The 14,571-nt window shown below is 39.3% G+C and overlaps 1 protein-coding gene across 1 annotated transcript; it reads right to left on the reverse strand.

Annotated features, from left to right (window-relative positions):
• Window positions 1-11,175: 11,175 nt before the first annotated feature.
• LOC110898092 (cytochrome P450 94C1) lies at window positions 11,176-12,789 on the reverse strand. Its single transcript, XM_022144824.2, has one exon. The coding sequence runs from the start codon at window positions 12,786-12,788 to the stop codon at window positions 11,304-11,306; it is 1,485 nt and encodes a 494-aa protein (XP_022000516.1). The 5' UTR covers window position 12,789; the 3' UTR covers window positions 11,176-11,303.
• Window positions 12,790-14,571: the final 1,782 nt, after the last annotated feature.

The following is a 14,571-nucleotide window of genomic DNA, read 5'->3' on the forward strand; positions in this document are numbered from 1 at the left end:
GGATCAAACGAATCAAGAATGAAGAAAATGCATGATCCGGGTGCAAGGTAAGTATATCTTACACTACTCTTGAATTATAGAATATTCTCTCATCGTATTAACTACGAATAATATAAGTTAACAATCATGATATAATGTTCCGACGTGTAGTCGTAAGGAACAAGATAACCGAAGATGATAATAAACCATATTTAATGGTTAAAAATGGCTAATATGGTTACTTAGTCAAGCAATGACTAATAAACATAGAATTCTTAATGGATACCTTATATGGTAAACCAAAACAAACGATAAGGGTAAAACGGAAATTTTGGTCATACGTTGACTGTAACCGTTAGTTTTTGAAAGACACTTATGATGTAAGCCATAATAGGCCAAAGGTGTTAAGAAATGAGTTATAAGTAAAATGACCGCATGGTGTAAACCGGAGCGAGTCATATAGACGAGAAGGTAATAAATGTCATCCCGCTAATATAATCGGTCATTTAGACCAAATGGGTCAAAAGGTGAAATTATCACCCTTTGAAAATATCGACTAATGGGTTGTCGAGTTGTATGATTTTAGGAAATAAATAGCACACGGATGTTTACATCGCTATCACTTAGCAGACACTAAGGCAAGGTATTGAAACGGGTCAATATATTGATCCGAGCCAGGTATGTATAATGATACAACTCATCATGTAGAATTTGGAGTTCTATAAGAGTTAGGCAAGGTTAAAATAAGATATTCGGTTATCTTTTAGGTAAACCGAATAAATTGAGTTATGATTATGATGTTTTAGAAACATATTGGTTTCTAAATAAGATTGTAGTTAAAAGGTCGGATTTTGGATCAAACAAGTATTTAAAAGTCCTTCGTCGTAAAAGAAGGGTGAAAATTGACCAAAAAGCCCTTATAAGCTAAATTGAACAAACGACCTATAAGGGTTGTTTGAAAACGAGCTTTATGAGTAAATAAATACTTTGAATAAGTATAGAAATTGAAAGATGTAAATACTTGAGTTAAATGACTATATAGGAGTCTTTGCCGTAAAACAATGATCCGAGGGGTAAAACTCGGAACATATGGATTTCCACATTTAATCCACCACACATATAGTTGTGGTGGAAGATTACTTGATAAGAAATGTAGAAATATGATGCTAGAAATGAAGGAAAGCGATTTTAAGCTTTAAAGTGCTTAAATACCCATAACGGGTCAAAATAAGGACTTGATCATAAACGGGTTTAAATTAAGTAAGAAACCCATGATTTATGATTAAAATGATAGGAGATATTGAAATTATGAATCTCATGAGTTTATAGATCAAAAAAACATGTTTGTTTGATAAAATCACGAACGGGTCAAAATTTGGTAAAAAGGGTAATAAGTCGAAGAATAAAAAGTCTGAAATTTTATTAATCCGGATGTTGGAGTTTAACTCCATAAGATGGAGAATTAAATTACGGACGCGTAGGGAAAAGAATCGGGTAAAACGGATTAAAAACGAGAGAGTTATGCTCGTTTCCGTGAAATCGGGTTGAGCTGGGTATGTACAGCAACTGATTAAGCATCAGTCTGTGAAAAAGGGGGCCTAGCGCCACGCGACGCCCCTTGGCGTCACGCGACGCCCCCTGTTCCGGAAATAAATTTGTTTTGTGTTGTTTGACCCATGTAACTTGTTTATATTTATCATTTAACTATCAAAACTAACTTTTAAGTTGGTTTTAATCAGAGGTGATTGCCAAGAGTGCCCGGATGAAGATCAAGCTCGATGAGGAACCAAACACGATAAAGTTAAAAGCTTCCGCGTGGCGTTTAGTTGTTATTTCTAAACGACAAATTTTTACCAATCATGATGTAACGTTATAAAATTTAGAAAAGTTTTAAGTAACTTGTATTCTTAGTTAATATGTAATCATAATTACATGTTTATTATCGTAAATTATACTAAAACATTAAAATAATAGCAAGGGTGTTACATGAAATTTCTGCAAAATTCCAGGGCATCAAGAAGAATATTGCAGGAGGAAGAAATCGACAATCTGCTTCAACTGTGGTGAAGCTGGGCATTTTAGACCAGACTGCCCTAAGCTGGTCAAACCAGCTGACAATAAGGCTAAACCTGCAGAAGGGACTACCAAGAAGAATGCAAGAGCCTTTCAGTTGACTACGCAGGAAGCCGAACTGATTCTTGACGTCATAGCGGGTACATTCCTAGTTCACAACGTTTATGCTAAAGTATTATTTAACTCTGGTGCAAACCAAAGTTTTATAAATACTTCGTTCTGCCAAGCTCTAAAGCTACCTTTAACCAAAGTTAGGCAAGTTTTTACAGTAGAAACGGCAGACGGGAATTCCGTTAACATAGATACGGTTTTGCAGAAAGCAAACATAGAACTTTCAGGTCATAAATTTCTGCAAACCTACTACCCATGAATTTAGCCGGATTCGATGTGGTGTTAGGAATGGATTGGTTAGTAGCCAACCATTCTCGAATCCTTTGTGATAAGAACTCTATAGAAATTAGTGCATCCATCGGAGAAGTAATCATGGTTACAGGAGATAAGCCGCGAAAACCCATGAAGTTTATTTCGGTAATGAAAGTTGCTAATTATGAACGAAAGCAAGGAATAGTGTACATGAGTTCGGTAATCATTAGCACTAAGGGTAAGGAACTTAAGGAAATCCTGTAGTATCAGAATACTCGGATGTATTCCCAGAAGAACTACCAGGATTACCTCCAGATAGGGAGGTAGAATTTAGAATTCATTTGATTCCGGGAACTACACCTGTAGCTAAATCACCTTATCGGTTAGCACCCACCGAAATGCTAGAATTGAAAAAGCAATTAGATGAATTACTAAGCAAAGGATTTATACAACCTAGTTCATCCCCTTGGGGGGCACCGGTGTTGTTTGTAAAGAAGAAAGATGGTTCGATGCGAATGTGTATCGATTATAGGGAGTTGAACAAAGTTACAATTAAGAATCGATACCCATTACCTAGGATTGATGATCTTTTTGACCAGCTTCAGGGAGCTAGATATTTCTCTAAGATAGATTTACGCTCTGGATATCATCAGTTGAAGGTACAAGAGGAAGACATACCTAAAACAGCTTTCAGAACTAGGTATGGTCATTACGAGTTTACAGTTATGCCTTTTGGACTTACAAATGCTCCGGCAGCATTTATGGATATGATGAATTGGATCTGTAAACCGTATCTGGATAAATTTGTAATTGTCTTCATCGACGATATACTTATTTATTCCAAGAGTTAGGACGAGCATTGTCAGCATCTGCATGCACTCTTAACTTTGTTAAGAAAGGAAAAGCTTTACGCCAAATTCTCGAAGTGTGAATTTTGGCTACAGGAGGTGCAATTTTTAGGGCATATGGTGAATCACGAAGGTATTCACGTAGATCCCTCCAAAATAGAAGCAATCACCAAATGGAAGGTCCCGCAATCAGCTATGGAAGTTAGAAGTTTTCTAGGGTTAGCTGGATACTATAGGTGATTCATTAAAGATTTTTCTAAGATAGCCGTGCCATTAACTAAGCTAACCTGTAAAGCAGTAAAGTTTGAATGGGGACCTAGGCAAGAAGAGGCTTTTAAAATTCTAAAGCAAAAGTTAACAAATGCCACAATTCTTGCTTTACCAGAAGGAACAGAAGATTTTGAAATTTACTGTGATGCTTCTAAGTTAGGATTTGGATGTGTGCTAATGCAACGCAAAAAGGTAATTACGTATGCCTCAAGGCAATTGAAGAAGCACGAGGAAAACTATACGACTCATGACTTAGAATTAGGATCAATAATTTTTGCCCTTAAGATTTCGAGGCATTATCTGTATGGAAGTAAGTTTACTATCTATACAGATCACAAAAGTTTAAGGTACATATTTGGGCAAAAAGAATTGAACATGAGGCAAAGAAGATAGATGAAAATTCTAAGTGACTACAACTGTGATATTCAATATCACGAAGGAAAAGCAAATGTAGTCGCCGATGCTCTAAGTCGTAAGTATCATGAAAAGCAAAGGCGAGTTCGTGCTCTTAGATTAAATCTGCAAGTAGATTTAATGGAACAATTGAAGAATGTTCAAGAAACAGCAATCAAGGACGATGCTGAAGAAATGAAAGGAAGAATAAAGGAATTAGAGCAAGGAGCTGATGGAATTTGGAGATTCCATAAGAAAAGGATTTGGGTACCTAAGCAAGGAGAGTTAAGAAATAAGATTTTAGAGGAAGCTCATAAATCTAGGTATACCATGCACCCAGGAAATAATAAGATGTACCAAGATTTAAGAAATAATTTCTGGTGGATAGGAATGAAAAAGGACATAGCTAGATATGTATCTAAGTGTCTGACCTGTTCGCAAGTTAAGGCAGAACACCAGAAACCTTCAGGGTTACTCCAACAATTAGAAATGCCTATTTGGAAATGGGAACTAATAACCATGGATTTTGTTACTAAGTTGCCCAAAACCCGAAAGACTAATGATGCGATTTGGGTAATTGTGGATCGATTAACCAAATCAGCTCATTTTCTACCTATCAAAGAAACCTTTAGCATGGAAAGGTTAACCAAGTTGTACGTAGACGAAGTAGTTTCCTTACATGGAGTTCCACTCTCCATTGTATCAGATAGGGATAGTCGTTTCACTTCCCATTTCTGGACTAGTTTCCAAGAAGCAATGGGAACCCGACTAAATTTAAGTACTGCATACCACCCTCAAACAGACGGACAAAGTGAAAGGACGATTCAAACTCCAGAAGACATGCTTAGGGCATGTGTAATAGATTTTGGTGGAAACTGGGATAACCACCTACCCTTGATTGAATTCTCCTATAACAATAGTTATCATGCAAGCATTGAAGCGGCCCCATTCGAAGCACTGTATGGAAGAAAATGCAGAACTCCAGTCTGCTGGGCAGAAATAGGGGAAAGTCAGTTATCAGGTCCTGAGATTGTACAAGAAACCACTGACAAGATAACTCAAATCAAGGAAAGACTAAAGACGGCTCGAGATCGCCAGAAAAGTTATGCAGACAACCGACGTAAGTCGCTAGAATTTCAAGTCGGAGATAAGGTACTCTTAAAAGTTTCTCCTTGGAAAGGAGTAGTTCGGTTCGGTAAGAAAGGAAAGCTGAGTCCAAGGTACATAGGACCATTCCCAGTAATTCAGCGCATAGGACCAGTTGCCTATCGTTTACAACTACCAGAAGAGCTAACTGGAGTGCATGATGTGTTCCATGTATCCAACCTCAAGAAATGTTTATCTGACAAATGCCTGTTAGTACCTCTTCAAGATGTAGAGGTAAATGAAAAGTTAAAATTTGTGGAGAAACCACTGCAGATAGAAGACAGAAAGGTTATGTTTCTCAAACACAAACGGCTTGTTCTAGTTAAAGTCAAGTGGGATTCAAAGAGAGGATCGGAATATACGTGGGAGCTAGAATCAGAAATGAAACGAAAATATCCTCATCTATTCCAGTAAATCTCGAGGACGAGATTTTACTAAGGTGGGGAGGATGTAACAACTCTCACCAAACTATTAAATTATTATTTTATTTATCTAATAGGAAACCCTAATTGAAACCCCCAAGTAGTATTGCATGACCCCTAAAATTTTCAGAATCATTGGAATCAGGATCAGGGCCCCCTAAAACTGAAGGGGGATATTCCCTAATCGAAATTATCTTCACAACTCGTTGTCGAAATCGAATTTTCGTGAAACGTCGACTCAGCAGGCCTAGGCTGGTGATCAAGCAAGCCCACCCTATTTGGGCTTCTGTCACACCCCCAGAATCCACACGCGGAGTATCACCGCTTGGGGGAGTGACTGACCAGGATCAAGCCACCAATCATATTGAACTTAGCATTAAATATTAAACGTAATCAATGAAACCCATCACAATATAATTGATGTCCAACAAAACATAGTTTAAGTAGCGGAAGCATAATATGAAAACCCAATGTAAGTCAGAAGTTCAAATGTTTAAACGTTTAACATGGCATCCACGATCCATGCCCCACAACGACCTGCTCCTCCCTGTGCAAGCTCCATATGTACCTAAGGTCCTGCAAGGCATGCAGCAGAGAGTCAACAACTAGTTGAGCGAGTTCACAATTAATAGTTCAATAATTGTAATAGTAGAGTAAGCCTTGTGTTCGTTCATTAAGTCATGTATCGTATTAGTTCGTATCGCGGCCCACTAGGCGTGTATGCGAAGATCAGGGGAAGTTTCCCAAGTATTCTAGACTAGGTATATTTGTATCGCATCCACCCAGCATGTGTGCGCAGTTTAGTGTATGGTTCGCAGCCATCCCAGGCATGTATGCGAAGTTCAGTCATATTATCGCAGCCAACCCTGGCGTGTGTGCGAAGATCAGTTCTATTAGTATCACTAGTCTAGTAGTATCTTATCATTAACCTTCCTCACCCGAGGACCATATCATTAAGTTCTATTATCGAAGTAAGTACAAGTAAATCATCTAAACCCATTCCCACCCTGGGAACCCCATGCCTTGGCTGTGTGAACTCACCTTGGTTTGCTCGGTATGCTAAGTATGTGCTCACAGTTAATCAATCACGTCCTAGAGTACGCACGTATTCAATAATCAGTTTATATTTCATGTTGTTCACGTATAGGTATAATCACAGTGGGCATCACATCAATAAGCATCGAGTATCACATTGCACGTATTCATAATCATACAAGTATTGTTTTATACCTAACGGCAGTTAACTAACTCAGTTAAGTTTTAACAGAATTGGTTAAGTTACTATGCTGTTTTTCTCCCTCGACGAAACACTCGTTTCATCATTACTTCCCTTCGACGAGACACTATCTGTTTCGTCGGGATGTCCCTTGGCGAGCCATATTCCGTTTCGTCGCGACTGGCCTCGGCGAAACGAAACTTTGTTTCGTCGGAACTGTTTCGTCGGATTATGCGTTTCGTCGTTATGTCCGTTTCGTCAAGATTATCAGTTACGTCTAGCAGATCAGTTACAATTTCAACAGTTACGCAATATCACAGGAAACCCTAATTATTGCTAGCAGCCGTCATGAACATTATCGATCATCATCATCACACGGAATCATCATCATCATAAAGAAATCGTTCAATACCGCACATCATCATCAAATTAACACATGATTAGCAAGGTATAACTATGTAAGCAGATTCATGACATTTAACGTGTATTTAATCCGTATTACATCAATAAGTTTTGCAAACATCAAACCGACACTATAGATCATAGCATAGTCAAAACCATCACCCAAAACATGAACACAGTCATAATCTAGCATGATCCTTCATGATTTCAAACAAGAACAGTAATTGATGATATAGAAAAACATTCACACATAGATAAACACTAACCGCAATGAACAGGGAAGCAACTAGATCGGTTCGGGACTTCGGGAACGCAAGTTTGCCGTCAACAAAGAAGAGGGAACTCTAGGGTTTTTCTGATTTTTGCCAAAGGTATGAAATAGGAGCCGGTTCACGTTATTATACACGAATTAACGTACTGGGCCCTTAGTGGGCTTCGGCGAATCTGGGCTCGGCGAAACACCCTGTTTCGTCGAGATTGAGTTGACGAAACAAACTTCTGTCTCGTCGAGTTGTTATTGGCGAAACACATCTTGTTCGTCGAGCCTATTCAAGGTTTAATATTCTAAGGTTTTTCAACAAGTTCCACGTTATAATACCAAACACATAAGCATGCAGTAATAACAATACGTTTCATTATAATATAACGTGCACAGTTACAAGTCAAACAACTAAACAGTCAAAGTCAACGTGCAATAAGTGCGAAAGTGAAAGTCGGAAACTCGAGTTGTCACAGCTTCCCCCGCGATACGCGACAGGTGCGGAGGATCCTGTCGCGACACGCGGGCGGGTCCAAATTAGGGTATAAATACAGGGGCCTGGGACTTGAAGTTTGGCGCTATTTCGACGTTAAAATTCGTTTCGTACACTGAGTTACACACTGTTTACTATAAAAACACACACGAACACAAAACGCTGCCGCGATAACCGGGTAATAACTCGATCACTACTACGATTTAATGTCCAATCGATAAAAACCAATCCGATGGATGTTTAAGTGCTGCTCAAACTTGGGTTTATACTTTGTCATTCGTCGTAAATGCGATGGATGTTTAAGTATCGCACTTTTTCATTCGTTGTGAAGGTTTTGATCTCGTGAGTTGTCGTAAAAAGTTGGATTAAAGTTACTAACCTAGTTTTCGTGTGCATTGTTATTTGAATTAGGTTACAAGGCTAATCAGTAGGCTAAACTCTGCCCGTTTAAACTTGCAATGTGAGTCATTCTCTTTTATCAAAAGTGTTTTACAATACCTCAAATTATTTTCAAAGTTATAATTACAGGGATTAAGTCGTGGTTATCTTGAATCACTGGCTAGTGGGGTATTGCGCACATTACTAATTTCTCACGGGTAGGCTAATAAATCCTAACAGTGATAATCATCACTACTTGGGTGAAAGGACCCAATAGTGGTATGACCATCGTCACAAGGCTGTGACACGGCGCCAGATAAAAATAAGATAAAGGCCATTGTAATCGCTCTTATGCTGTAATTGATAGCTATGTGTCGTTTTATCAAAATTGAATGACCCACCAGTATTTCCCCGCTGACAAAATATTTTTAAAACATGTTTCAGGTGACCTACTGCGAATCAAGGAAAAAGTGCTACGGAGCACTAATCAAGCTTGAAGTAGTGGCTCTGTTAAATAAATAAACATGTTTTGTAAATCAGGGAATTTCCTCGGGAAATTCCTCTATTGTAAATTACGGGGTTCGTCCCTAGTGATGAAATAAAATAATCGGGCAGTTTCAAGTTTAAAAGATCCTGTTAAAACTTCCGCTGTCAAATCAAATAACAAATACCACGGGTTTTTCTGCCCCACGGCTCCTGGACCGGGTAAAACCGGGACGGGGGCCGTGACAGGTCATCAGACACGGAGGTTTATTATATGGATTTATGACTGATTGTGTATGCAACCAGCTGAGTTTTGTGGGATCTAGGGTGTGGCGGATGAATTTGGGGAATGATAAGGGAGAATAGGATCCATGGTGGCCGGTGGCCGGGGTGGGTTTTGGCGGTGGTTGCAGGTGGGTGGTGGTGGAGGTGGAGGTGAAGGTTAGGGTTTTGTGATTGAAGATGGATGAAGCTAATGGTAGGGGGTATTTTATTTATATATTTCTTTATTTTTTTGTTATTTATAAAATATGTTTCAGATCCACATCAACATGCCACATAGGATAAATTAGCCACGTCAGCAAAAAAACTAACCTAGTTAGTGTCTAGTTAACGACGGGGTGACACAACAACCCAAGTGTCCAGTTGGGGGTGGTGGGAGTCAAAGTAAAAGTTGGGGGTGTCAACGGCCAATTTTGATTAGTTGGGGGTGATACAATCCATTTCCCCAATAAAAAAAGGTTAACGTTTTGAGCCCCTAATCGCTCATTTTATAACATTTTGAGTTTTAACACTTGTACTTTTGATTTTGTACCCAAGTGGTTAAAACCACTAAAACACAGAGACTCAAAATGTTATAAAATGAGCGTTTAGTGAATCGGAGCGTTAAATTTTTTGATTTTGGACTAAAGTGATTAAAACCACTAAAACACATAAACCTAAAAAGTAATTTACTAAAAAATTTAATATATAATTTATAAATGAAAAATGAAAAAAAAAAAAAAAAAAAAGTAACTCTCCACCCTCACTTATAACCGGGTCAACTCCCCACTCTACGGGGTTAAAAAACAAGCCGGGTTAGGGGCGGTGTTTCCAAACGAGGCTAGGCTTCACCGGCCTTTCCCGACCACCACACCGTTCGCCCTTATATAAATACACATGCCCATGGTCGGACATATTTCCAACTGTTGTCCATTTTAGTTTTTCATTACATTTCATGTTACACATTGAAGGTCGTCACATATTTTCCATGAAGTTGGACCCATTTACATATGGAGAGAGAAGGTGGTTCATCGAGTTGGTCACACCTCTAATCAAAGGTCACAATTAAACGTTACTGATAAAATATCTATACATCATACGTGTAGATCTTACCTCGAAGCATATGTAGCAAAAATTCACAATAATCATTTTATTTCGAGTTGGTCACACCTCAAATCAAAGGTGGACAGGGTGTACATTTAAACTACCGACGATGTTATATCTAATTATCTTCGCATCATACGTGTAGATCTTACCTCGAAGCATATGTAGCAAAAACACACATATTGTTTTGATTATTTCGAGTTGGTCAAACCTCAAATCAAAGGTCGATGTTACTGGTAATGTTATATCTATACATCACACGTGTAGATCTTACTTCAAGGCTTATCTAGCAAAAACACACCAAAAAAGAAAAAAAGTTCAATTTAATTTAATTTATATATTGCAAGTTTGCAATATTAAATTTTATATATGGTTGTTGGTACATACATTGTACATGGCATGTTCTAATTTCTTTTATGAAAAGAATTCAATAATTTAATGTGGTGATATATAAAGTAGTGATGCCTGTATATAATATTCGGTTCAACTATTATGGGTCAGTATTGGTTTAATAGTATACGCCTCTTCATTTGCAATCAAGGAATCTAACCCTTTATTATTATATAAAAAAATATTTAGATGTTTACAAATTACACAGCATCTCGTGCTAATATTTATACTAATTAACATGCAATTAATTAAGTAATCAAAGTTTGAGAATCATTATACGCAACATTTATCATGGATATTTTTTAGTCATTGAGTGATTTAGGATTTTAAAAGTGTTCAGTGGATTGCTTTATGAAAATGCAAGTGATTCTTGTAATAAGTTAGTGAGGGATCTAGCCCAAAAATTTAGGAGTATCCAATATTTTTTTCTGAAAGAAAGGGTATTCTTTATATAAAACCGAAAAAAAAAAAGTTTACATTACGTAGACAGAGTTACAGGGTATTTTTACACTACGAAGACGGAGTTGAGGGTAGCTCGTGCTCCCCCTTTAGCTCTGCCTAGTAAAGTGCAAACAAACTTAACATCCGTTGGCGTAAAAAGCCAACGGTGCAAAAAACATGTGCCGGGGGGGGGGGGGGGAAACAGACTTGGTCGACGCAAAACAGACTTTACAAAGTCCGCTTGTATCACGAGCTAACTTTAACTAATTAAATTAGGATAAGTTTGCTCCTATCACTAACCCGCTATCTAGAAACACTTATACTCTCATAAACCATCTCACAATGCTAAACCCTCAACCGCCTAAACAAACAAAAGAATACGTCATTGCGACAGGTCTCTTCGCCGAACCGTCGCATGCACTCCGCCACTCACGGTGGCGGTAAGTCCCGGTGCGAAACGTAACTGGCTATGGTTCACCACACTCACATCAAACCTCCTAATCAAGCACAATGCAACACTTGCCATTTCCACCAATGACATCTCCTTCCCTAAACAAACCCTAACACCCCCTTGATACACCGGATACTTATACGCCCTCTCTTGCTTAAACTCCCCATCTCGGATCCATCTTTCCGGTTTAAACTCCAACGAATCCGCCCCCCATATCCGCTCCATTCGACCCATTGCATACGGGTGGTACGTGACCCGACTCCCTCGTTTCACAAAAGTCCCATCAGGCAAAACATCGTCATGTTTTGCGAATTTCGAATCGAATTGAACAGGCGGGTAAAGCCTCATGCTTTCGTGCAATGCTGCATGCAAGTAATGCAAATGCTTTAACTCTCCAAGCCCGGCTACTGCTTCGCGGGTCGGGCCGATAACCCGATCCGATTCCTCACGGATCTTGTTCAAAACTTTAGGGTTTTGTGAAAGTAACAAGAAAAAACAGGTCAACCCGGATGCCACGGTGTCTCTACCGGCTAAAAGAAAGCTAATTACAATGTCTCTTAAGTAATCATCATCACTAATCGAGCCCATAAACCTCGAAAGCAGATCACTACCCGAATCCGAACCCGTTTCTCTTCGTTTCTTGATCACTTGATCCGCGGTCCTTTTCACAATGCTAATGGCTGATTTAAGTTTCTTCTCACTCCCCACGTTAAAAAACCTCTTGATTTTCCACACCAACGGTGACGGAGCCATCGCGCGCTCGGCGCAAAGCCTCGAGCACTCATCGAAAGCCGATTCGAGCTCAAAAACGGGTAACAATGGCTCTAAACTACCCGGATCGAACCCGAATGAGAATTTACATATAACATCAAAAGAAAACCTTCTAAAAACATCTTGCAAATCCAAAACGGCGTCGTTGTTGTTATCGGCAACAGCCGAAAAATACGGAACTAATCTAGAATCTATCTCCTTCAACACCACATTTAAAGCATGTGATCTTATGGACAAACTACCAAGTTCCAAACTAGCAAGTTTTCTCTGAAACATCCAACAACGACCGTCTACGTTGAATATACCTCGGCCGAGAAGATCTCCGAGGATGTCCGAAAAGGGTTTGCCTTTCGGGTAGTTTTCGAAATTAGTCTTGATCATGAACTCTACATTATCCGGGTTCGCGGTAATGATATTGTTGAGTACATGAACGTGGATTGTTCCGGTGGGTGAGTTGCGAATGAGGTGTGTGTACCAATCGGAAAGATTAACGAACGAAGTTGTCCAGGATCTTGTGATGAAGGTGGTGCATGTGTCACAGTTGCAACATGGGTTGAGATGAATGATGAAGAGTGATAAAGAGAATAGGAGGAAAGTGGTGGTGAAGGTGACGAAGATGAAGAATATTAGAACTTGAAGTTCCATTTTTGGTGATGAGGGTTTAGATTATGTTGTGTGGTTTTATAAGTGGTTAATGAGAGGTGGAAATTGGACACGAGTAAGGCATGTGTGTATTGTAGAATTTACGTGTCAATGTACAAACGTTGTTGGGATACCCACGTGCTTATTTTTCTATTGTGTTGTATGTGGTGAAAATTTAAACATGATGCATAAATACACGGATGATTATGGAGACAATTTGAGTATAGTTGCGTAGGGACCGATCTAGGCCTTTTTTTATGTTTTTTTAGGAACTTGTTCGGTTTAGGAAAAATAAAAATAGTGTTCGGTTTAGGAAAAATAAAAATAGTGAAAATCTGGTATAATTTGAAATAAAATAGTGAGAATTAATGAGTGTACAAAATGAATCTGTTGGAAAAAGTTACTAGATCCGTCACTTTTATTAGGCGTGGTTCACTTTCATGTCAATAATAGATGTGGTTTCACTTCGTCGTTTAAAGTCCACACCCATAAACAATAATAATAACAACAACAACAGCAACAGCAGCAGCAGCAACAACAACAACAATAATAATAATAAACCTTCTCTCACCCAATGGTGGACCTCCATGCTCATCCTTTTCACTGTGGAGATCTCCACGCTAACCTAACACGTGCGTGGTCCACCCCATAAGGGGTTGTGTTTCACCGTGGTTGGAGGGCCACATTATTCCACGCCTCTTTCCACTCTCCCACATCCCATAGTTTCATATAAAAAAATTCGCAGCCCGTTCAAGCTGTGATAAGAGGACGTTTCCGTAACCCCTTTACCTTACTCAAGAAAGAAAGTCATGCTGATCAGTAGTAGTGTCTAAGAGGAAGGGTTGGCGCTTTGAGCTATCTATTTTTTGAAAAGCAGGAGCGAAGCGGTACAAAGCCAAGCACAAACAGCTAGAGCCCTACGGTACTACCCCTCGCGAGTAGCGACTGATTGGAGCTCCGTTAAGTACTCGCGGGGAAGGAAAAACGAGCAGTTTACGCTTTAGTAGCTACCGTTTCACTGGCTCTAGTATTCACAGACGACCCTGAGAAGCGCAGCACTCCGGTAACGGATCCTTTTGCAGGTGAAGGGGCAGAGCGTTCCCCGGTCTCTCTTGGCAATAGTTTACCTTTCTAATGTTCTGCCTTGATGAGTGGGAGAGGTCTCGCTCCTTTTCGTAGCATAGATCTTTCTTCTCTTAAGATAAGAGATTTTGAGAAGAGTGAGTGCGCTTTCGAAAGTTTCGACTTTTCGATCTTTCTTCCCTTAGCGCACAAGCACTAAGCAAGTAAACTACCTTTTTTCTTCTCTTTCGTCCCTTTTTTTTCAATAGATTGTTCGTGTGTCGGAGAATTGGCTTCTGCGTGTCCCTGTTCAAGTAGTCGAGTACGCCTGACTCGCTGCTGTCCAGTCCAAGCCTTCCATTTCCATTATGTCTGCTTGCGATTCGCCCTAGTCCGTAAAGAAAGTAGGAAATGATGGAAAAAAAGTCTTCCAATGTCGGGATACCATGACCAATTGAGTGACACAGGAAGGGCCTCAAGGGGTGATTTACAGTTTTTGATCTCTTTCTTCCGGGTTCAGACAATTCACATAAAAAACATACCCTGGTTCAATTTCTCGAGATCCGAGTTGTATTCGAGTGAACCACCGAAATAATTTGATCTGAGAGTGATTATACGCTTCTCTGATCATCCGGTTTTCTGAAATTCCCCAACAAGAAGCGGTGGCTATCATTAGAATCCGGCGCGAATGTGAGCAAAAGAAAAAAAAAGGATGTAATGTACA

The sequence above is a fragment of the Helianthus annuus genome, chromosome 13 (assembly GCF_002127325.2).
Source record: "Helianthus annuus cultivar XRQ/B chromosome 13, HanXRQr2.0-SUNRISE, whole genome shotgun sequence".
NCBI lineage: Eukaryota > Viridiplantae > Streptophyta > Magnoliopsida > Asterales > Asteraceae > Helianthus > Helianthus annuus.